Raw genomic sequence first — 25,215 nt, forward strand, 5'->3', positions numbered from 1 at the left:
AGAATGCCTATTCCAGATGCCACTTTTATAATTGTATTGAGGACTGAATACTTTCAGAACACCACACATGACTATTGTGGGGAATAAAACAGTAATTATGTAACTTAGCACTTTTCACTTTATTTAACTGATGCAATTTCTGCAGACAGAGAAGGTAGCAGGTATGTAGAGAGTCACTGCAATTATCTAATATGAGCCATGGGTCTTAATCTTCCTCTGTTGCAGGTTATTGGTTTCACAAAGATGTTTCTCTAAGTCTCTCTCTAGTTCTCATATTATTTCATACCAATACCACTTCTCCCTTTTTACTTGAAAGCTTTAAAATATCTATATAATTTATTTATTTTACACAGAATCCTAGAAATCTTTCCTTTCAGTAAAAGAAAGTAATCCCATTGGGGTTTCTTTAAGAGAAAAGCAATTTATTTTTAAAAGACTGAAAATAACCTCTAAGTTGCATTACACATATTTCAGTAAATCATTGTTTTAACTCCTTAGCAGGTATCAGTAAAAAGCTATTTACAATGTCATATTAATTTTGTACTGTATTAAGTAATTTTTTTATTAAATTTCCAATTTAAAAAAAACCCCTTATATTAGATAGTTATACTATATGGAAAACGCAATAAGAAAAATCAGCCTGTCTGTTTATTCCAGTTCTTCAGGATCACTTCAGCTGCATCTAGTGTGCTGTCTTTCTGCAAAACAAGAAACAACACTGTTACTGCAAGTATGGAGTTCCTGAAAATAGTCAGTCATGATTATATCATCTCAAATCAGTATTTGGTTGTTTCAGTTGCATCCTGTAAATATCTTTTCAGCCAGTTTTTCATTGACAGTTGTTAGGTACAAATCTGAACTATATAATGAATTCAATGCTGATTCCTTGAAAATATTTATTAGATATATTTAAAATATATCAACTCAGCATTCATATTATCCCATTTAATGAAAGCAATATTTACATAAATTCATGGCATTAATGCAGCGATGTAACTTAGCAGCTCTGGTTTAGAGACATGCTAGCACACTCTCCTAATCCCTATGAGTAAAGTTGGGATTTTTTAATCTTCTTGCAACCATGTTATACTGCAAACTACTTAAACATATCCCTCCAAATTGTGTAGCTTGGCTCCAGCCTGGTGAGTCATATAGGCAGTCTAACTTGAAATCAATAGTGAGTTTATCACTCACAGGTACAACCAATAACTGCATCCAACAACTGGTTGTTACTGGCTCAGTTTTTACCGTATACTTTACACCTCATCAAGGAGAAACTCCTCTTCATTACTGTTTCAGGCTAAGGCTCTGATCTTTACACTGAACAGCTCAGGATTTGCACACTCCATCATTCTGACTCTGTTCTAGAACAACGAGGAAACATCTTAGGGCTTGGGGCCAATCAAAGTTTACATACCTGTCCCCAAGGTCTTTCAGCCTTTCAAGAACACACTTGACAAGGGGAAAAATATGTGCAAAGAAGGTGCTTACAGAACGCCAAAATTCAGCCAATTCACAAAAAAAAAAAAGGTTTATTTTGTAATTTGGAGCTCATGTGAAACTTATTTTCAAGCAAGCAAGCTAAATTTGAAGGTGACCTCTTCACTGTTTTTGCTGTTGGACACTGGATGGGCATGGGGCACACACTCTGCTGCACAGTTATACTCTGCTCTGGATTATGGGTATCATATTAATTGATAGCTTACCTGTCTCAATAATTTTCACTGTCACCACTGGTCAAGAATGTTTTTAAAAATCAATACAATAAGCTTAAAAGGGCTACCCATCCAGTTATTTTCTGCTAGTTGCCCTTCCTAGCCATGCCACCTACACTGATGGTGTAAAGTCCATCAGCAAAAAAGACAATTGAAGATACTTTCTGCTGAATTTTACTTCAAACTAACTTTATGTTCCTAAAATCTTTCAATACAAGAGATCCTGGGAAAAATGTAATAGTCAGTCTCTTGCAGATACCTGTACTGCATTGATTTTCAAGACATAATTTTACCTTAATGAAGCAAAAACGTATGTATTTTTCAAACTGTTTCTTTGTCTCAAGACCACAGAATGCTGAAAGAGGAATTGCTGACAGCTTCTGAAACATAAAACAAATAGCATTTGCTTATTTAAATGTGTATAAAAGATCTGGTTTAAGCATGACAATTTTATTATTCTGTTTCTAGAACTCCCTCCCAACACTTGAGGGAAAAACAAGGTTCAGTTTTGTATGCACTAGCTAGGCTTCTACTAAATTAAAATTACTTTTCTTGGCAAAATATTTCAAAGGTATTTTTGTACAACTAACACTTAAGCATCCTGAAAGAAAAGTGGTGGGATGTAGCACAAACCTACAGTGTACAATTTCAACGTACTTACAATATTTTAGTCACAACATTATCAGCAACACCAAATAATATTTTGAGTGGAACATCTCTACTACATTATTTAATAACTACAGTTGTACTGCTCTTGCTCTCAATAGAAAAGCATTTCTAAAACTAGAGTATAACTAAGACATCTTACCTTAGATGCTATCATCCATTTGACAAATTTATAATCATAAGGTTGTTTCTCATCTGCATCAGAGAGATCCACATCTAAATGTAAAACAAATATGTTGTAAGATTTCCTAGACTCCAATGGAAAGTCATTCATTAACAGCATTTTATTACAGTTAATACTTAAGAATGAAGATATATGTGTTATTTTAATATATCATTTTAAAATTACACTCTAAGAAGTAAAATAGGCCAACAGATTGAACCTTTTCCTTCTGATCTAAGCACTTTTTTTCCATCCAAAGCAAATTCAGACATGTAGCTTGGAAGAAAGCCATGCAATACTCCAAGAAGTCCTGAAGTCTATTGGGGGCTACTGGGGGATCAGGGCTATGGAGGGTACTGAAGAGTGCATGTATTGCATGGACAGCAATAATCCCTGAAAATGCAGTTTTCTCATCTGTGAAAGTGGGTACCTACAACTTCCTGACACATGATTAAACTGTGATATCCTTCTGTGTTTAAGCATTTCTGTCTGAATGACAAATGCCATTTAGACTTAATGAAAAAATGTGGAACTAAAAAACCCTTCCCCTGTGGGAATTCTTTCTCTGAAGCTACCATAGCCTGAATTTTCAAAAGGTTTGTAAATGTTGGTAGCATTTTACAGTGCTTAGAGATCAGAATGCTCCAAAGAACCTTTAGGATGTGACTTCAGATTAGAAAAAAACAAAGAAATAAACAGAAAAAATACCAGAAAGAAGAAAATACAAATGGTATGAACTCAGTATATAATCCAGGTGCTTGACTCTCAAACATTTTCATAATCATAGATGTTTTGAAAATAGGAATGCTTATCTACCTCCTTTATCCTCCATAAAAACTTTTCAAAGCTTTGCAACACATGGACAACAAGCTAGGATCACAAATGCTTTTATGAAGCTCATAAAATCTACCTTACCAGCTAAGGTGAAACTGAAAGTGTCAATCCCAGTTAGTACTCCTGACAACATTATGCACACGTATGTGTGTGCGTGCATATGAGATGAGAATATAGTTTAAAATGAAAGCTGAATTTTCTGATTAACCAAATTTACTTTCCACACACTTTTTAATTAATGTTATACTGACTTAACGTGGAAACATCAACAATCATAAAGTATCCTCCATCTGGAATGACAGGCTTTAGTCCAGCCTCTTTCAGGAGCTGAGCCATCCGATCACGTTTGCTCTCCAGCTCTCGAGACAGGGAGTAAAAGTAGCAGTCTGGGTCATCCATGCGCTTATAGTCCACCCAAAAAGCTTGTGCCAAAGCCTCCTGGAAACATAAGGTCCAAAGTACCCATTAACAGTCAGTAAACTCACAGACACTCCCACTTCCTGCTGAAATCATGTCGATTTTTTTTCCTCCAGGCCTGGCCCATATTAAGCAAATCACCACACAAATTGCACAAGATACATCCGTAATCTGTTCATTACTTTGTGCTGTGGCAACAGCCAAAACACCCTATCTTTTGCTAAGCACTAATCATATACCAAAGTCAGAGTCCTGGACACAAGTGTTTACATTAATTGAAGTTAAATTCAATAGTTTGATAATAATATACCATAGAATACTAGACACTAGTAGACAGAACATTCATTCATATTTTCTAGGAAACCATTAAGATTGTCATGTTTTATGCAAGAAGTAGTTTGTAGGTACAAGATTACATAATCTTCAACACTGATTTTTAAATGTCTGGTGAGCTGATATTTGTTTACTCTTCTTATACCCTAGAATATGTATCTTGACAACTAAAAATTCATTCCTGTTTTATTACATGAGGCAAACAGCTTTCTTATACCAGAAAGCAATCTCCTTTGACCCATTTGTACCTACCTGTAATGGAGTTGGGCAAGTATACAGTGTATTTTGGTGAACAACTTGCAGATGCTTAATCAGGTACTCAGGACCAATGGACCAACCAAGCTAATGGAGGAAAGCATGCATATATTACACTTACAGGCAGTGCTGTTACTAAAAGATAACAGATACTAAAAATTAGCCAATGTCTCGAGTTTTTCTATTTTAAGAATTTGGGTTGATAAATTATTAAGAAAAAGCTGGTTTACACAAAACTTAGTATATGACAACTTTAAAAATGGTAGATTTGAGACAACAGTTATAGTTTCCCTCATCCCTATCTCTTATAAGATACTGAGCAAACTTATAACTCTTCATATAACAAGGGTTAGAAATCCAACTGAACATTTATTAGTAACATTCTTTCTAATTGGTTTAGAACCTTTCCATCTCTTAAGCACCTGTGTCAAAGCCAGTTTGAATATAAAACAAAAGCTCACTACTGCATCATATATGCTGTAGTTCCCTTTGAACACAGGTGGTGAAGAATTTAGTTGCTAATTTTTTTTTTCACTTTCTGATACATATTTAAAAGTCAAGATGGGAGAACTGGGAAGTTAAAATATCATAGTATCCATATTTTCTCCAAGAATTTTTACAGATTTAGGACAAGTTATACTGTGGTGGTTTTTTTTAGTAATTTATGCTCACAAGAGTTTATCAGTTAAGGGACAAGAAGATAATTAAGACATGGGTATTAAAGATAGGTAATTGCTCCAACTGAATGGTACTGTCACATTTTAGAGACATGAAGATTTGCCAGAAACTTTCAGAACACAGGTCATAAAAACAGAGGTGTTTTTAGAGTAATAAACGCATTCTGTTTTTTATATAACTTAACTGATTTATATTGATTCTTCTTACCTTCCAGCCAGTTACACTGTATGTTTTCCCAGCACTTCCTATAGTTACTGTTCTTTCCCACATACCTGGCAACGTAGCTGTATATAAAATAAAATTAATTTGGTACAAGTGCACTCACATATTCCATGTAATTTGAAGAATTGCACTGCCCTTAGCTCAGAGCTGTATGTTCATTGCAGCATATTAAGCAAACAACAAGAATATTCTAAAACTGTAGCAATTGTAACAAATGAGAAAGGATATACACGCCAGTGTGTTTTAGCGTGAAAAGAAGGTAAGGATTAATGAAAGGAGAAAGAAGAGACAGAAAATAAGAAGTAAATTTTGAAAACTACTTGTTAAAATGCACAGTTCTCCATAAGAAAAATATGATCTAAAGCTACCCATTTGCTCCAGGACAGATTATTTCTGATGCCTGGTAATGGTACTATACACAACATTAACTCAGGCACTGCAACCTACTTTACAAGAATTGTCCAGTTCAGTGTCACTGCCTGTCTCAGACATAAAGAAAATAATTACCCAGAACCAAACAACAGAACACCAGAAAACTAGCAGACTGAATAAATAAATTATGCTGTATAGTACAATTTGAACAGGCCTGAGACTGACTGACAATAGCAGTTAGCTAAAATATCTGCAAGATTAAGGGACTCACAGAAGCCCATCTCTGTCATTGCAGTTGTATCTGACAGGAGACCAAAATCCTTTGCTCACTTTCCAAGCAGATAACAGAGCAAAGGTCTCATCCAGTAGTTTGAAATTTTTGTTCTCTATTCCGCTTCTGCAAAGCTCTATTTGGACTCTAACCTATTTAATTTCAAGAGAAACAGACAAATCTAGACTCATGTAAGTCTGAGACAAAGTCAGACAAGGTTGCAATTACAGTAGTCACCAACATCTGACTTCACCTCATTTGCATACTAGAACCACTACCAGTGAATCTGTCAGTTGTTAAATCCCCTCTCTAGCGAGACCAATGAACAAAGATTTTCCAAATTAAACCCCTGAATTTCAAAAGCAAGATTTTGCAGCAGTTATTTGCATTAGACATGGTATAAGTCTTTCAGTTATTTGAAAACATGTATTGCAATTTTTTGAGCAAACTTACCAAGAAGAGAGACCAAACAGCATGAAAGAAACTGATTTTTCTATTAGCTTACCCATACTCAACTACTCTGTGACCTTGAAAAGAAAAAGTTTGAACAGATGTATCTTCTACCAAGCTAGGCCAACAGTATAGATCACTTCTAGAGGCACCCAAACTAGCTCTCACAGACTGCAAAAAGAATTGGCTTTCAAAGCTAATGGCCTCTAGCAAGCCTGTTTTGCCACATAGTCACAGGAATTCAACCTTGGAGATGGAATGTGATAGCATTTCAAACACTAGCGGCAGTACAAGGGCACAGAGAAAGAAGCAGCTCCATTGCTTTTACAAACAAGTTTTAAATACAGAGGGAAATTTCCCCATGCAACTTGAAACAATATATGACATCATATGACACCATAACCAAGTCTGACTACAATTTAAAAACTAATGAAGTGCAACTAACATATAATAAGCCTGTTACCTGGGATGGTACTCAGTTTATTGAATAGCTTGCTCAGAATCCTCAGTTATGAGGTGCAATCTCTAAATCTGTCAGTGCAACCCTAATCATTATGCAGAGGAAGTCCACATTTTTACAGAAGTCAGATGATGGGAAACATGATGAAGTGTTATACACTAGAGAAAACTGCTTCAGTGACAGCACAAAGGCTGTACTAATTTTATGAGATGTGGCTAGTAACCCCTGCTAAATTGTATGAAGGAACAACTATCAGATTCTGTAAATTGATGCAATATCCATTCTGTATCTCCCACAAAAAAAGTGTCTCTGCATTGGATAGAAAATGTAGAGGTTATTATGGAAACACAAGAGTTTATATATAGAGAAATAATACACTCATTTTTATTGTATTATTTTTGTAGACTTAAAAGTAATAAGGAATATGAGAAACTTAAGTAAAAAAAGAGCAGCCTGTTTCTTTCACTGAAATAATGTTATTATTTACAGTGTTACCCTGAAAGTTGTAGAGTACTTTTAACACTAAAGTTAAAGGAGATATCATGGGATCTGTTAAAGAATCTGTACCTAAATCTAGTTGACTAACTTTCTGTGCTTTTATTTGCATTTTCTTTATACAGTACTTTTACATTTTGTGTTAAATTACAGAATGCCTTTGGTTGGGTGCAATGTTTTGGTTTGAAGCATTAAGATGCTGATGACAATGGAGATACTGCATCTTAAGAATTCACCACCTGTCCATAAGATGAAGTGTAGCCAATGTGTTTGGACCTGCTGCTGTTGAAAGGAAAAGGGATTACCTTACACCACACACAGAGATTTTGATTCTGAAGACAGCTTTGCATGAAATGCTAAGGCCATGAAACACCTGCTAAGCCCATGCAGAAATCTTTAATCCAACTGACTTCACTTTGCAGCTGGGACACATGATCAGTTACTGTTAGGTAACCTGTTAAGATGCAGTGACTCAGATTACTATCAAATTAATGTACCCAAAATGTTCTCCTTCTTCCATGTCTGAAGGTCTTTGAGACAGTATCACTATCAAGGCAACCACAACAGCCATGGAATTAGGTCACCCTCAAAATAGACTCACAGCCTATGCATGGCCAATACAATCAATGTACTGCAGCTGGATGAACAGCAACTGTGCAGCTGAGCTAACAAGTATTGCAAGGTCATTTAGGTATCATTTTCTTTCTGTTACTCGTAAGATTCAATTTTCACAATGATATAGTCCCCACCAATGGATTTTATTGTCACTCTACAAATATGGAATTGAAGCCTAGAAGCAAAGTTATTCAGCATTCAACCAGTGTCAGAGCTAGGAAAAAGGGTAAGTTTTTTCATGTCCAATTTAAGTGTCTTGATTTCATTGTTTAATCTTAACTATATGCCTTTATTGCACACGACTGAAATGTGCCTTCAATACAAGGAGTACATCAGAACAGGTAGTTCATGCAAGATGCTACCATCAGAAACAAGGTATCTGTACATATGAGAAGGAAGTTTTGGACTTCTCAAATACATCAGCAAAGCCAACCCAAGGCCATCAGACTAGAAATTTTCACAGAAATTCATAGCTGTAGCATTACAGAACGTGCAAAGGAGTTCAGTAAACTGCACTAGGTTAAATTCTTCTGAGGCAGTGGGAGTGATTCCACTAACTTCAGTGAAACATGGATCAAGTAAAACAAGAGGATCAGGAACCTGGCATCATTATTTGTTTTTCTAGTTTGTTCTTGCAATGGTGCTTTACCCCTGTAGCAACACTACCTGAAGATTTAACAGGCTTTCATACTGCACTTGCAGGACTTATTTCACTGAATTCAATGTCCAGTATTTAACCCCGTCTCCATGCTTTGGAGGGACAGTGCTCATGCACTATTTTTTAGTTTTTTATAATTAGTGGAGCAAAAATAATTGTGTTGCTCATTGTCTATTTCCCTCATTGATTATCTTACAAAGCTTTGAGAAGTCCTAATTCCTGTTCCTTCCCTTAGTTCTTCAGCAAAGCACTGTCTAATACACATACAGTAACAGCAGCTATACTTGTCATGGCCATCAAAGTAACTGAATAAGGATGGCAAATTCATATGATCATAACTGACTTGCAAGCATCAGCCTCACTCTTTCTATGGATATCTGCTCCAACATCACTTAAGAACTTTGAAACTTCTATTTGGAAATTATTCTTTAAAATAATTTTTAGAAGAGAGGGGGGTTCTCCTCCTTAGAGCCTAAACATTGAAAACTTTCAAAGCCTGAAGTATGAGTTTCTTCCAGCAAGCATTATCCTTGGGAGGCAAGTTCACAGCATCATTCCACAATCACTTCTAAAATGCCATAAAAAAACAGTACCTATTTTAATGTGTTTATTCCCTTTATACACCAGCCATTCATACACCTCATCGCTGATGCACAGGGTGTCATGTTTAATACAGAGATCAGCTATTACTTGGAGCTCTTCTAGGGTAAAAACCTGGGATACAGAAAAAGTAAAGGAAAATGCATTAATCACAGTATTTAAGACATTCTTTGAAATTAAAGTGGTGTTAAAGCAGGACTCTTACCTTGCCTATCGGGTTGTGTGGTGTATTCAGAATAATTGCTTTTGTTTTGGAATTGAATTTATTTGCAAGTTCAGCAGGATCTAAGACCCAATCAGCACTAGATGCAGAGTTTCCATCATTTTTCTAAAAAAAAAACCACAAAAATACACAAAAAACAAAACCACAATAAATTTATGCGTGACTTTAATACATGCCGCCTAAAAACAGCTGCTGAACTTATCACCCTCAAACACTTTCATAGCCACATGTGACAACCTATCCAATTTGCCTTGCTCACCTAAGAGAAGGTAGTTCTAGGAACAGGCAAATTATTATGACAGTGACTGTCCTCTCCTGGCCACTGTCTGTCTTAAGCCCCTGCAGGAATTGGTTTCCAGGATCTTGTTGCACACATGCTGATTATTACGGTGTGTAATGCAGAAAGTCCAGTCACATGGCAGGAGAGTTTACAGACTTGCCAGACAGTAGAGCAAGTGTGTGCTTGCTTGACTGAAAAGGCTGATCACCACTGGGGATTCAAGGTTTTTTCCTCAAATTAATGAAAATGGCCAAAGAGCTAAAAATCTGCACTACTGAGTCTTTGGAGTTTATGTACTACACAATACAAGTATCCCTGAGGTATTAAAAATGGTTAAGAAATTTGGGCCAGTTGGTACAGAGAACATGGAGCATGGCCACACTACCCTTGTGACACCTGCAATGACTGGGAGAGGGTCAGACTGAAAACAAGAGTGTGAAACAGAAAATGCTTAGAGGTGCCCCATCATTCGAAACATCCCTAGAAGATGGACTTCCAGAGGAACAGTCTCACCTACTCCCACTGCAGTCCTGGAGGTTTTGTCACTCTGTGTTGTTCTGATTTCATGGTGTTCCTGCAACAGTGCTGCCCAAAGAGCCCCTCAGCCCTTCCCATGCAAGGCTGCTGGTTGCACAAGGCACAGTTGGCAGACAGAACAATCCTTGCAAGCTGTGGGCATAATGCCACTAGTACCAGCTTGACAATTAACCCATAGCCTATTTAGCTATAAAGGAAGCAGTAATTCTTGTATGTATAGGAAAAACATCTACTACATGATCAGTCCTTATTTAGCAAGCATATTTTGGAAAATAAACTGTATTCTGTCATTGTAGGAATTGCTGCAGGGATCAGGAACCAAACCTTTTGAAAAACAACTGACAGAGAATTTGCACTGATACAGGGATCCCCCTTCCATAATTTGCACTGAAAACCAAAGAAAGTAGTTTTAATCGAAGTTCAGAATGCACAAATTAAAGCAAATAAGAAACATTGTCGCACCTTCTCCAACACTAATAAAATATTCTATCTCTTTTGGATTATCATTGTCTCAGACTTGCACTCTAACAATCTATCTCATCTTTATGTAATTTGATATTACAAAAAATTATACAGAAAACCATCACATAGGTGTTCATCACACTGTATTGATTATGGATGAGAAACTTTATATAATTACTAATTTTTAAAAAGTTACTCACACATCTTAGTGGGATAAAAACAGGCTTTGCACCCGCCATCTTTACCATTGGCTCATAACAGTCATAAAATGGCTCTATTATTATTACCTGAAATGACAATCATCAGTATCAGAAACAAAGAGTTTACCATGACAATACCATCATATTTCTACATTTGCCTTGATGCCATAACTTGATAATGTTTCTGGCACTCCAGGTTTAATGTTATAACATTGCAGAATATTCCTCCTTTTAGAGTACAACACAATAATGCCCTCAGGCTAAGTATGATAAGCACCACTCATTTTTGACAACACACAAAGGCTGTTTTTCTAGTTACACATTACAACTGTTGAGTTATCATAATAAGAATGTTTGAGTCCTACACACAGATTTGAAGGCACAAGGCAAAGATGCAAATATAGAAAATCTGTAGTGGCAAATTACTGAACCACAGCAGAGCTGCTCTAATTATGCCCATGAAATTCCAGGATTTTCAAGTATCTAGAAATCTCAGAAGAACAGTTAAGTCTTCAAATTTTATCAGACAAAAATTCTCAGGTAAAGAAAGAGTGAAAACTCAAGAAAAACTGCACAGAGGCTAGACAACAGGAAAACAAAACAAACAAAACAACCCACCAAAAGCAAAGGCTTATAGAACTATTACAAACAAAAGAGAAGTGACTATCAGAGCAAAAGAAAAGCAAAATGAGAATACAATATACGAGTGAAAGAAATTAAGCACGGAAAGCAAAATACATGACAACACAAAAAGGTTTTGTCCACTATGGATAGAAATATTCCTGTAAAATGACTTTTTATATCATTGTCAAAAGGCAGACATCAGCAATAGTGAAGAGCTGAGTCATCATAACTACCATGGTAACTAAGAAGCTTTTTTACTACCTACACTGCCACCGTGCAATGGGCCTAAACAGAACCTGATACACAATGGTTACCCAAACACCAACAATTCTTTGTGCCACCCCTAGTTGTCTGTGGCAGACAACACCCCACATGTTTTCTCAAATAAGAAATCAGTGTATATTGTGTCACCTAACAGTTACAGTGACAAAGAAGCTGCCACAGATACCTAAGCATGAAAAAAGGTTTGTAAATTGATGAGTGATAGGAAGATATCCAAAGGATCATCTCCTCATCGCAGCTTCTGAAATCATAAGTCAGATGTACAACAGTAAAAAATCAAACCAATAGAGACAGAAAGAAGCCCCAACATTGACTTATATTTAAAGTAGACAAAAAAGAAAAAGAGAAAGATTCTCATGTCTGCAAATATATGTGAATATTTCCAGTAAAAACTTACTTCATCTCCCTCTTCAATTAGTGCCTGTATAGTACTAAAGAGAGATCCATAAGCTCCCACAGTCACCAGGATATCTGTGAGAGGATCAATCTTTCTTCCACAAACCTTCTCATAGACTTGAGACAAGGCTTTCACCAGTGATGGATGTCCCTGTTCAAAACAAAAACAAAAACGAAAAAAAAAAAAAAAAGAAACTGATTGGAGTGTGCCTGACAATGTATAAAGCTGGTGTTTGGGCCTTTTTCTACATGCATCAAACTACTACGCTTTGAAATAGAAAAATACAACATCAGCCCTCAGTGTTAATGGCTGTTAACAGGTAGCAGGGTTTAAAAAGGTTTTTTGCACACTAGGAAAGAAAAATGTTTTCAATTTATTTGTATCTACTCAGAAATTCTTTTTCTATCTGGTGCTTTTTAATTTCTTTCATATTATCACATCTCAGAGTAGGTCCAGATAGCCTATAGTCTAGCTAGGACAAGAGACAGAAGGAGAGAAGGGAATACTCTGACATTAATTCACCCTCATCTCCTTTTGAATCTCTTTCAGCTCCTCTGTTTCCCTTCTTATCTTTCAACATAAAGTATGTGGTGCAAGGAAAATCTTTTTATTGCATTGTATATTGCTGATAAATAGCACTTGTGATCAAAATATTTATTCATGTAGTCACATCCCAAATCTCAGAGTACCATTCACCATTTTTGTCCCCTCCAGGGACATGGCAGTTAACATACTCTTCTCAAAATGTGCAAGTAAAAAGAAAACAAACATGCAACAAAGAGCATATACAACACAGAAATAAGAAGGAAAAACTCCATTTATTCAGGAAAACTGCAGGATTCCTACTTAAAAAATATTTTTTTCTTTTGGGATGCCAGGTAGAAAGAGAAAACAGCTCTTTGAGAAAATGCAACTATGTAACAAAAATCCTCTCAAATATTGTACATTATATCTTGATACACAAGGCATTAAATCATGAACCCTTCTACAAACAAAAACATTATCATAAATTAAGGCTTACAAATCATTGCTGATTCAAATGATAGACATTTCTTGCCAGGAGCTGCAGTCCCAAGCCACATCAGGCCACTCTATAGTCCTATAGTCATTTAGAGCTCTGAGTTTAGCTGGCACAATGACTCAGTTCTCAGATGGATGGGCCTCACTCACTCTCATCCCTCCCACATGTGCTACCACAAATATGTGTGCTCAAAAATCTTAGAAGTGCACAGGTTTGCAGATGAAGTACAAAGGTTGAATATGGGAATATGAGTAAAAATTCCTCTAATTACTATCTGCAGTATATCATGGGAATTATCAAACAATTTGGATATAAAAACAAAGTGACAGAAATAAATACTGAACAATTGCATGCATTAGGAAAATTATATTTATGCTTGATTTGCAAATAGCTTTACTGAATCAGTCTGTGAATATTTGTCAGAAGGTAGACTTGGCATGGTTTCAGCTTGAAATAGAATTAATGTTCTTCTTAGTAGCTGGTAAAGTCAGTTCAGCATCCAGACATGACTACAGCCAATATTCTCTGTGACCTTGTCCACTGTGCCAAGGCTCCTCCAAAACTTTATCGGCTTAGTGAGCAGACTTTTCAGATACCATATTGTTGTTGGTGTACATAATAATGCTTAGACCAGAAGTTTCACTTAATTCAGGATATCATTTGCATGTATCTGACATAAATAATATGCTTTATTTTTACAAATCTACATAGAGAGAATTTTTTGTTATGTGTGTGTATATTTGTATGTATGTATCTCGTACTTGCAGAGACTCTTTGTACATAGCTAAAGGTCCTTGTTGGTTTTGTGGCTTGACCTTAGACCTGCTGTGTCACCCTGGAGCTGCCCAGTGGTGACTGGGTTATGTCTAACTGTGCTTAGCATTGCTGAGCCTGATCTGTGGACTGACTTCCTGGCTTGATCTCAGGTGAGCTGAGCTGCCTCAGCCAGTATCTCTGGGCACGCCTTGCTCCCCAGGGTGCAGCTGCCCAGACTTCCACTCTGCTCACTGTGAGAGTTTGTCCTTTAGGGAACTGCTGGTCACTGTTGCTCCCCATCATTTCTAATGCACGTGGACTCTCAGAGAATAGGCAAAAAGTTATGTTGGAATATGCACACAGTGATGTCACAACTACCAACACAGTTTCTGGCCTACTGGCCTATACAATGCTTTTCTGCCCCTGTGGCATAACATGGTCAGCTAGAAAAACACTTGATATACTCCTTAGGGTCTTGTAGCAGTCCTGGCACATGATTCTCATTTGGGAAATACTGTTTATCACAAAAGAGAAGGCAGACAAACCAAACAAGGAACTGGTCATACTAAAACAGTAATAGTGCCCTGGAATACCCTGCCTTGGACAATGATAAATGCCACATACTCACACCCAGCTCCAGACAGAAACTTTACAAGCCAGCTTACTGAATGTGTAATAAATATATTCTAGGGCAAACACTTCATGTTTTCATCCCTTCCTAGTCTCCACTGAAACCTACTAAGTTCTGTGAGTGAATCTCTTCTTGATCCTAGAGGTGCTGTCTCAAGTGGTACCAAGTATTTCTTTCTCATTCTCCTATTGTACTGTTTGATTTATGTTCCCACTGACCAAAGTCAGGGGTAAATGTATAACCTTCACTCTTTAAACTGAATCAACTCCTCAGTGATAATCTATCCCAGACTTGCTCTACCATTCTGCTCTTGCTAAAGGATTTTGCCTCAAAGAAGCCTACACAGAGGAAGTTCATTAGTAATAGACAAGACTAATAGATGAACTTAATTTGAGACATAAGACTATAATCTATAGATAAAACTATTGTAAAGTCAATTTTTTCCCTGTGGCACATTTTCCACTGAACTTGGGTCCTGGAGTTCCACAATACTTACAAAGCCTCGGGTGTACTGGTTCAGTCTGTCAATTGCTGCTACCTTTGCCAGCTCTTCTTTAACGTAGCTGGGAGGGGATATATCAGGAAGGCCTTGACCAAGATTAACAATTGAGGGATCTGCTGCCACTTTTGTAAATTCAACCCTGGAGGAAAAAACATCTTAAAGTTAACATACAAGATAAAATTATATTTTTATTCATTAACACTGGAAGGCAAAAAGAAAGTATTTCAGTTTGCCAGATTTACAGCAATGGGAACAGTTTTAAGTAGAATGGAGTGCTGAGGGATGAAATAATGTTAAATGATGACAGGCCTACTGTCATCAGTCAGAGGGCACCCAAGAAAAGGTTGCTGCTCTGCATCCATAGAATAACTTTGCTGGCAGAAGTGTGCTCAGCTGTGCAGATACACAAATACACAGTTACTCTGGATATATGCAGAAATTGAATAGCAGGCACATTAAATGTCTTAAAGATTAAATCCAGTCAATTTAAGGTGTTATTTAAACTACCCAGTCACCTCAGAGTGCTATAATTTTTTTAATGTAATTTTAGGCAACAGAATGTTTCAGGATGCCTATTAACTGTTTCTAATAGCCTGGAGGATCCTTGAAAAATTTTTCCTTCCTCCCTTCACAGGTCAGCTTTACATTTTACTCATTCCTCCCTACTGAAATGTTGACAAGATTTAAAAAATAAAACACAGTAACCTTCTCCCCATCATAACCCTCCCCACATAGTATCACAGCCCTGTCAAAAATGAATACAAATTGCTCAAAATTAGCTTGAAGCTGAATAATCAAAACACTTCGTGTATATGTACACACAACTAATGCAACACATACATACAACTAAGGTTAGCCCAAAATAGTCTTTTTCACCAACTAAGAAAATTCATATTTATCTGTGATGGCAATATTGCTTTAAGACTAATTTAATACTAATAATAGGATGTATTAAAAATAATGAGCTAAATTATAAAACTAGTATAATGGCTTTTAAAAAAATCTGACTTGTTTGGTAAACATAAATCAGGTGTAATTGAAACACATTATTCAACAGAATTAACATTTAAATTTGAAAATCAGCTATACTGCCATGCCCATGAGTTATATTTGTCTTACATGGTTTATAGATGAAGAGATGCCCAAGCCTAATATTTAAAGCTCAAAAATAACAATTAATCATACCTTTAATTGAATTTAATTCACTGCTTCTAAACAGGTGCCAAATGTATTCCAGCAGAGATAGCAACTGTCATGTACCTTATTATTAGCAATAATTATCTTTTTGGAAAGAAAATACATCAGCCAAGGACATTTTCTGAAATTTGCAGATATTTTTCTCTTACTTACCACACATTGCTATCAAGGCCTTCAATTCGTCTTGTATTTTTGTGTCTGAAGGGCATTGTCTGCAAGATCAAAACGTACAGACAGAAAGGTTTTGTTAAGAAAGACAAAGTATGATATTGTTGGATTCAGCATGAAAACCCTCATTCATGCTTTCTCAAATATACCATTGCCAGCTGAATTTGGTAATTAGACAGAATTATAGACATGTTCTTTCATTAAAGCTTCCATAACAGCTTGAATTCAGACTAACAAGAAATACACAAAAATCTCCTAAATTCTCATTCGTCATTATCTAAATCCACTAAACTTTCAGCAAGAATGGAGGAGGGGCTTAATTTAGCTCAATAGCTTTAAAAAATGACCTTAAAAGAAAATAATTAATGTACATACTTTCTTTTTCTTTTCTACAAAATGCTAACAGCTTAAAGACTATGCTATTTCTAGTCCAATTCCTGCTCAATCCAGTTTGGAAAGTACGCATTTGCAATGTAATTTTATTTGTTAAATTGGTGGGTAGGAAGAAAATAGCAAAGACATTTCCTATTTTCATTCAGACTTTTTAAGCTTTAAAGTATCTACCTTAGAGCACAGCAAAACCACATCAGAATATATTTTTTTCTGTGTATTCAGACCTAAAATTAATGTATTGGAAAACTTCTGTAAAATAGGTTTATAATAACTACTCTGTATGGAGGCAGAGGAAAACCTACTGTTAGTTGTGATATTTATTAGCTAAAAACGGAAAAAAAATTAGGAAAAATAAACCCAAATGAATTTCTATGTGCAAACAAAAAGGGTGCAAGTTCATATCTATCTTTGCAAACTAGCGTGATACCAGAGAAAACATTACATGTAAATTACATACATGTAATGTATGTAATTTACATTATTCCAGACACTCCTCAGCACTCCAGGCACTCCTGTTTCTTTGAGTCAAGCTACAGATTTTTAGTTACTTTTACCACTGCCAGCTATTGATATTACCAGAAAGATTCAAAAACCATATTCTCAGCATATCTGAGATGAAAATGTCTGCATTACCATTACACTCAAGTTTCCACTTTGAATCCACAGAAATGACTCCTAGTAGACACAGTATGCAGCAGGTCAATGCTTGCACTCAGCCTGCTTACAGTAATGAAGCCATCTCATATGTTGTGATATGAAGAATGGGAAGCTATAAAATTAAACAGAATCTTCTCTGCTCCTATGTCTTCTCAACAGATCTGATTCTGACCTCATTGTGTGACACAAACACAGGAGGAATCAAACACAGAACACCTTTTAGTTGTCCTCAGGAAGAAAACCTTTAAGATCACTAGAGAGTTCAAATCAGATTTCTTACCACAGAACAAGAGGGAGTTAAGGGATAGTCCTCACTAGGTAATCTGTAGTGCATTCATTTAAAAACACACATATATCTTAGAAGATTAATCTGATTTTACAGTGTATGTTTTGGTAAATATTATTAATAACTTTAAAACTACAAACAACACAGGTAATACTTACACTAAGACATACACACATGTCTTTTTTTACATAGGCTACTTCTTGTAGAGGAAGGAATAAGACTCACCTCAAATCTTGCTAATTAACAATGACAATTCTTTATGCTGCCTAAGTAAATTTGTTCCATGCACTGCCTCTCCTTAAATTGTTTCAATTTGCTAAAAGCTAAAGATTTATCAGCTGCAGGACTTTTATAATTAACTGTAATGTAAATCTTAACTGCACTGAGTAACCTTCCCTAGCTAAAAATGTACTGACTAAATAAGCCTTCATCTACTGTTCCATACTATACAAGTTTAAATATATTTAAAAATTCAAGTCTTTCTATTTCTTTCTTTCTTATGTCTTGGAACTAGTTTTAAAACAGAATAGCAGGACTTGCATTAGTTTTCAGGTTTTCACAGATTCAGATTACAGTGGTGTTCAGGTCAACCTTACTACTTTGGGGAAGCCAACTAACTAACTGAGGTTTTAAAATGAAACCTTCACTGCTGTTCTTTTTTCCAGAAGGTCATGACAAATCTTAAGAATCTTTTTCCTTTCAGCCCAGTTATGTCATCAACTGATAATTTCCAATCCATTTTCAGGTGCAGGGCTAGGAATTCCTGGAGTCAAAGATGGGTGTTAAGCAGGAGATCCAGGTCTTCATCAAGCTCTAACTGACCTCCTACTTTCCCTAACACTTTCTAACAAGGGAAGCACCTCATAGAAAGCCAGGTGCTGCTTGTATTTATCTTTTTTCTTAATTCAGAGAAACTTGTAATGAGATTGAATGTTAATAAGTTTCATAGTGTTGGAAGCAGACACTCTGACATCGTGCATAAATAAATTGTAGAATACACTGTCAAGAGCTACAACTTAAGCCAAGATCTTAAGCAAATGAAAAAAAATTTAAAAACAAACAAACAAACAAAAAACCCCCCAAAAAAACAACCAGTATTAAATTTGAGGACATTTAATGTGAATATCCAACTCAATTAAATAGAATAGAAATACATACAGCATATTAAAAACTGACTCAGGCAAAAGCTGACCTACAAAGTGGCTTGCACATTAAAAAAAACTTCTCATATGGGCAAAATATGTTGCAACTTTCCAGTATAATGACTCAAGCATCTGTTTTGAAGGATCTGTCATTGTCTTAGTTGACCCAATTTGTTGACTAGATGAACTGGGAACACAATTTACATTCCAGTGTTCTATATGGAATGCAGAATGCCATCTCCAGCTGCCTGCCATGTTGCAAAGCTGTTTTCTCTCAACATAACTGGAAGACTTAAAATGAATTTACACAATCTTATAAGCAGTTAAACTGGGAAACTGAAGATTCTATATAAAATTAAGTTTAAGGTACTTATAGACACCTTGTTGTTGCAGCAAGAAGCAATATTACTGTCATATCATTAAAGGAAAACAGAGATAAAAATAAATAAATTGTCTTACCAAAATCCTGTGATAAAACTGAGATTGAACCTGTCTCCTGTATCTCAGGCTTCTCTCTAAAAGCTAGGGAATCTTTCTAGCGTGATATGTGCTAGATGTGACTTTAAAGACTGAAAAGGATACACAAAGCAATAATCACCAAATTCTGTTACATTAGTCTGATATTTGATATCAATATTTGACTGATTCAAACACCTTATTTTGTTCTTTGTCTATAACAAGAAATAAACCACTTCTAAAGCATATATATTTGCAACATTGTGAAATTACTGCATCTCTAAAGCATTGTGTGAAATATGAAATAGTTTTCTTTATGGAGCTGAAGGAATACTTACTGCAGAGGTGGAATGTTTGATGGATCTGGAAAGCAAATCTGTTCTTAGCTTAAAGCCACAGCAACAGAAGTTTCGTGAAGCAAGAAACATGCCTGCATAATAAATAAGTGAAGTAAAAAACCTTACAGATTCTAAGGTGTTCCTATACATCACTAAGCAATTTTAAGATAAGATCCTCTCCTCTTCCCCTCAGTGATTTTTTTGTTTCAATTAAGTAAGTGTTACTAAATTATTATGTTGTCACAGATGTAAGCATAGAGGATGAAACTCTAATTGACAGGGCTGAAAAATGTTCTGAGTGTCATCTCAAAGGAAGAATTCCTTTATATGACAACATTGATCTTCTTTTCTTTGAATAATAGCTAAGACTAAATGCAATTCAAGCTTCAAAATCTCTGTTAGTATTCTTGTGAAAATGTGTGTGTGTAATAAAAATTGCTATTAAAATTGCTAATATATAATAGAAAAAGGGCCTATTTTTTAAAAAAGTTACACATCTTTAAAACTTGTCTCCATTTTCAAGTGTTTCAAATCAGGTATGCTGAAATCAGGATAATTAGGATGACCAGTCACAATGGCAAGGGAGACCAAGGAATTTTATGTAACTACAGTAAGTTTTGTCACAGTGACTTGGCAAACATTAAATATCTCCCACAGCTGAAAAGAGCTAGAAAAGAGACTTTGTGTAGAGTAACTTCCTTCACGGAGTGGAGAAAATGAAAATCAAAAAAGAAGAACTGGTACTTCATGAAACTATTTCCAGAAGATACTTTAAAACACATATATTAGATTACATTGCCACAATGACTGAAATGTGTTAGACACATGTAACCTACAAATCTAATGTAAGAAACACAGTAGCCACAGCAGTATAATTATTAACTTTGTTTTCCATCATTTACTCATTAAAGGGTATATAACTTCTATTTCCCCCCAACTTTGCTACCTGAGAAGGGGAAGAGAACAAAAAAAGAAAAAGCAATACTATTTGTATTAGAAACAAAGGAATGCCATTGCCTGTTTAAACGATACCATGCAAGTCTCCTGAATAGAAAGAAAAAATGTAAATCAATAGCACAGTAAGATACGATGTTTTCATTAAGAAGAATGCTTTTAGTCCAACAAGAAAGTGTCCTTTACACTTATTAACTAAGAGAAAAGGCCAATCAAAGATGCCTCAATACATAAGTTTTAAAAGTATGCTGATTTTGCCTTTCTCATACTGCTGTGCTACAAACTTAGTCTCACTTCTGAAATTAGGGTCTTTCTCACACAATAGTGAATTCTGGCTAACTCAATTAGACCTTCAAAATAGCCCCACCATCCCATTGCATTTAGCAATCTGCAAGTAAACAACTGATGTTCATTTACAAGAAAAAACTCTGCTAGTCTGAGGACTAAAAAAAGTAAACATCAACAAAATCTTTGACACTACTCAGCAGATACTCTGAAAGACACAGAAGAAATACATGTGCTTAGAAAAGATCAGAAAATCCATTTTAAGTGATTTCTAATAATACCACTTAGCATATTCAAGGTTATCTTTGAGAATAACTATGCAAAATTAAAAAGATTATGAAGGTCTCTATTGCTCTCCTTGTTTAAGGTTACAAAAACTATTTGTGTAACATACTGATGCTATCTTAAAACATGACCATGTCATTGGTGCTATTCCCCAGGGTCAGACCAAAGACAGCGTAACTCTTGCAGCCCACTGTGAACGCTTGCAGTAGTTAGTACAGAGAGACAAATATGCATATCTTTGCCTGTTTCATTTTGTATTGAGAAACAGAAAAATTAAACCAAAAACGTGCAAGCCTTACATGCAGAACTAACTTGCAAGTAAGAAAAACTACTGACAGTTGTAAATATTTCCAGCATTAGTGCCATGGTGCACTGAAAACCAGAACCATTATTTGACACAAGGCAATCACACAAACCCACCACACTGCATGAGCAGCAACACACCTGTGTAACTGTGGTGTGGTCAATCTCTGCAAGTGCCTAAAATACCTGAAGAAAAAAATACCACCTTTAATACCACAGAAATGTAGAAACTCTGAAAACTTTATGAGGAACATAATGGAAACTACTTTGCTGAACAGCCGCAGTAAGAACAGGCACTGGCATGTAACACTTCTCCCACTGTTTCTATCTTTGTGACACTTTTCCAGTGAAAACTGAACAGCATTTGTTCAGATTCAAGAGACAAGACTATTGGACATTAAATGACAAAGCCTCCTAGAAAGTACCTTTATGACTTCTTTCATTTCTAAAAACGCCTCTTTTCTCATCTGTACCTCTGAGTACCTCCACTTAGACATCGAGGATGTAAAGGGAAAAGCCCCCTTAATATAACCAGATACTCTCCCACACACTGATCTAAAAAAAAAAAAAAAAAAGCAAGGCCTACTCCTACTCTGTTTTCCAAACACACACATGCCCAGTATAATTTACATGACATGTTAAGACATACCACAGGCTCAAGAGAATTATTTCCTGTTATTTTTATGATGAATGCACTCTCATTTATTACCCCTGTATGTGTTTTAGCACAGCCAAGTATGTGTAAGGCACATTAATGCCTTTATATTGTCCTAAACCGAGTTTTTATAATTGGGATACAAAGTTTCTTCCAGATCAGGGAAGTTACACAATGCCAGGTAGCTAGAGAAGTACTGCAAACCCCATTTTAACACTCTTCAAAATCTGTAAGGTTCTTCAAGCACAGAAAATGCACTGATCTTTGTGGGGGAATTAAAAGGTAATAGTAATTTCTTGCTTAGTCTTATTAATGTTTCTTTTTTCAATCTTGGAGTCAGACATCAGCATTTTGGCCAGGAGTCATATTTGCTAAACCCAGAAATTAAATTAGGAATTCTTTTTGTCCCATTCTAATTTGCAGTGCTCTGAAGAATTCATGTAGTCAGTCCCCTGGAATTCAGGTTTGCATATCCATAGAGCAAACAGGAAAATTAACATGTTAGGGGAAAAGAGTAACAAATGACTACTACAGCTTTCTATATTTTTAGGGGAGTGAGAAGCAAACAAGGCTACCGGAAATATGAGTGCAGTAAATGTTTTTCAGTGGGACTAGTAGCAACATTCTGGCTCCTAATTGGGTTGAAACTCAGGTTTGGTACTTAAACTAGACTAGAAGATACAATTCTAGACTAGATACAATTCTAGAAGATACAATTCTAAACTAGACTGGAAGATACAATTTAACTTGGTCATGGGAAATAGATGAAAACGTCTGTGTACTAACAATCATTTCGTTCATGCTGTGCTTTTTAACTGTTCCAGCATAGATACAATCTCTGAGTTGTAGGCTCTTCTGCTCCCTTCACAGCTGCCCAACTTCCTGGTCATACAGTACCCTGACACCGGGATGCTGCTGAACCTATGGGGCATTTTTAAAGAGTTACAATTTTGTAATAAATTTATTTTTCTCCTTTGAAACAAAAGGCCAAATGTTACTGTTCCTTCATTTTTAAGCTTCAATTATTCCACCTCTAAAAAAAACTATGTCACAGAGCTTGAACGACACTTGGTCAGACCCCTTAAACTGCTGCATTTTTTCAGGTAACAAATAGTTTCATTTTACTGTGGAGCCTCAGTGACAAACATTACTACAAACACTGAAAGCCTGTCTGCCACCACAGTAAAGTCATAATGTAAATATAATCCCTGTTATATTTGTGCTGGGCTTAATATTTTTGGGATACGAAAGTCTGGAAAATGTTATACCTCAGCTAAATGCTGTCAAGTCTTCAAAGGACTGTCTCTTCTTATTGTCTAGAGGATGCAAGCCTTGGAGAAAGAAAAGGTGCCACCTTACCAGTGGAGGGCTCTCCAGGACTTTTTTCCCTACTATCTACATGCAATAGATGGCTACTGAGAGCCAAGAGAACTGTTGCTAAAATCACTGTACTCAGGGAAGTTAGACAAAGGCACTGAACTTAAAACCTTCTGTATGAGAAAGAGTTATCATAGTAGTCAACATTTTGTCATTTCTTCTTTCATAATCTACACGGAATGGAGCAAACTGTGCGGAGAAATAAATTTTACCATACGGATTAAGGAGCGGCATGAGATTGCGGGATTTTTCCTTACTTTTTTGTTTCCCTCGTAGAGCAGCTCTACCATGTAGCCACTCTGTGTTGCACTTCCGATCCCACCCACACGTGTTTGCGACCTGCAGCAGGGGTTGGGGAGGCCGGAACCCGCCCGGGAGGCACCGCCGCCGCCCGCCCTCCCCCACAGGCCCCTCGGTCACAGCCGGGCTTCCCCGGGCCCGGCCCGGCCGCTCCGCGGGACCCAGCGCGGCCGCCCGAGCTGGGGCTGGGAGCCGCCTCCCCGGAGGTGCTGGGCAGAGAGAGCCCCGAGGGCAGCGCCTCCGCCCCGGCCGGCGCCGCCACACTCGCCACACTCGCCACACTCACCACCCCGACACCGCCTCCACCCGCGCCTCCGCCGCGATCGCTCCCGCGGGGCGGGGCCCGGGCCGCCCGTCCCGCCGTCCTGAGGGGCGGAGAGCGCCCATCCCTCCCGCTCCTCCAGTCCGGGGCCGGGTCCGCCCGTCCCGCCCGTCCCACCGCCCTGAGGGGCGGAGAGCGCCCATCCCTCCCGCTCCTCCAGTCCGAGGGCCGGAGAGAGCCCGGAGCCCGTCCCGCCGCCCTGAGGGGCGGAGAGCGCCCATCCCTCCTGCTCCTCCAGTCCGGGGCCAGGTCCGCCCGTCCCGCCGCCCTGAGGGGCGGAGAGCGCCCATCCCTCCCGCTCCTCCAGTCCGAGGGCCGGAGAGAGCCCGGAGCCCGTCCCGCCGCCCTGAGGGGCGGAGAGCGCCCATCCCTCCCGCTCCTCCAGTCCGGGTCCGGGTCCGCCCGTCCCACCGCCCTGAGGGGCGGAGAGCGCCCATCCCTCCTGCTCCAGCCCGGGGCCGGGTCCGCCCGTCCCGCCGTTCAGGCGAGGAGCTGCTGAGGGGCAGAACCAAGGCTTAGAAATGTCTCTCCCCGGTGTTTTATGGAGCTACACACACACACACGTACGTAGCATCTCCCAACTATCATAAAACTTGCCGCTCTCTTGGGAAAACTGGGCTGGTTGCCTTTCTTGGGCTTTGGACTTTCTGAAGGGAATAAAGTGTCCAAAACGTAAAAAAATTATCTGATGCCTAAGTTAAGCACTTTATAAGGAAAAGAATGAGATTTTCCAGATTTCTTAAGGTATTTAATAAACTCACAGAATCTGCATTTTTAAGGTTCCCCTTCACAATCAGAACAGAGACTTACTCAATTTGTAAATGAAAAAGTTCCCTATAATCAACTTCTCATCATCACCAAATTTGATTATTCAGTTAGAAATATGTATATATTTGCAATGTCTTTACAGCCTACTTTTCCTGCTCTTATAAATCTTTATAAAACTGGTTTGCCTTAATATCAACACCTTTGTACTGA

General features: G+C 37.4%; 1 protein-coding gene across 6 annotated transcripts; it reads right to left on the reverse strand.

Moving 5' to 3' along the window:
- Nucleotides 1-401: 401 nt before the first annotated feature.
- On the reverse strand, nucleotides 402-24,772 carry KYAT3 (kynurenine aminotransferase 3). 6 transcript variants are annotated; one of them, XM_072933091.1, is made up of 16 exons: nucleotides 24,202-24,235; nucleotides 21,725-21,769; nucleotides 19,757-19,848; nucleotides 19,422-19,531; nucleotides 16,470-16,528; nucleotides 15,114-15,258; nucleotides 12,210-12,359; nucleotides 10,907-10,993; nucleotides 9,410-9,532; nucleotides 9,198-9,318; nucleotides 5,269-5,345; nucleotides 4,381-4,470; nucleotides 3,630-3,816; nucleotides 2,524-2,597; nucleotides 2,009-2,095; nucleotides 402-698 (listed from the first exon to the last, which is right to left on the reverse strand). In XM_072933091.1, exons 5-16 carry the CDS (start codon nucleotides 16,523-16,525, stop codon nucleotides 636-638), a joined length of 1,260 nt encoding a protein of 419 aa, XP_072789192.1. In that variant the 5' UTR covers nucleotides 16,526-16,528; nucleotides 19,422-19,531; nucleotides 19,757-19,848; nucleotides 21,725-21,769; nucleotides 24,202-24,235; the 3' UTR covers nucleotides 402-635. The 6 variants fall into 6 exon arrangements, with proteins under 6 accessions (XP_072789192.1, XP_030134982.4, XP_004176260.4 ...); XM_030279122.4 differs by lacking the exon at nucleotides 19,422-19,531 and having other exon boundaries at nucleotides 24,202-24,311; XM_004176212.5 differs by lacking the exons at nucleotides 19,422-19,531; nucleotides 21,725-21,769 and having other exon boundaries at nucleotides 24,202-24,772.
- Between the last annotated feature and the right edge of the window lie 443 nt (nucleotides 24,773-25,215).

This window comes from Taeniopygia guttata, chromosome 8 (genome assembly GCF_048771995.1).
Source record: "Taeniopygia guttata chromosome 8, bTaeGut7.mat, whole genome shotgun sequence".
In the NCBI taxonomy this organism is placed as follows: Eukaryota; Metazoa; Chordata; class Aves; order Passeriformes; family Estrildidae; genus Taeniopygia; species Taeniopygia guttata.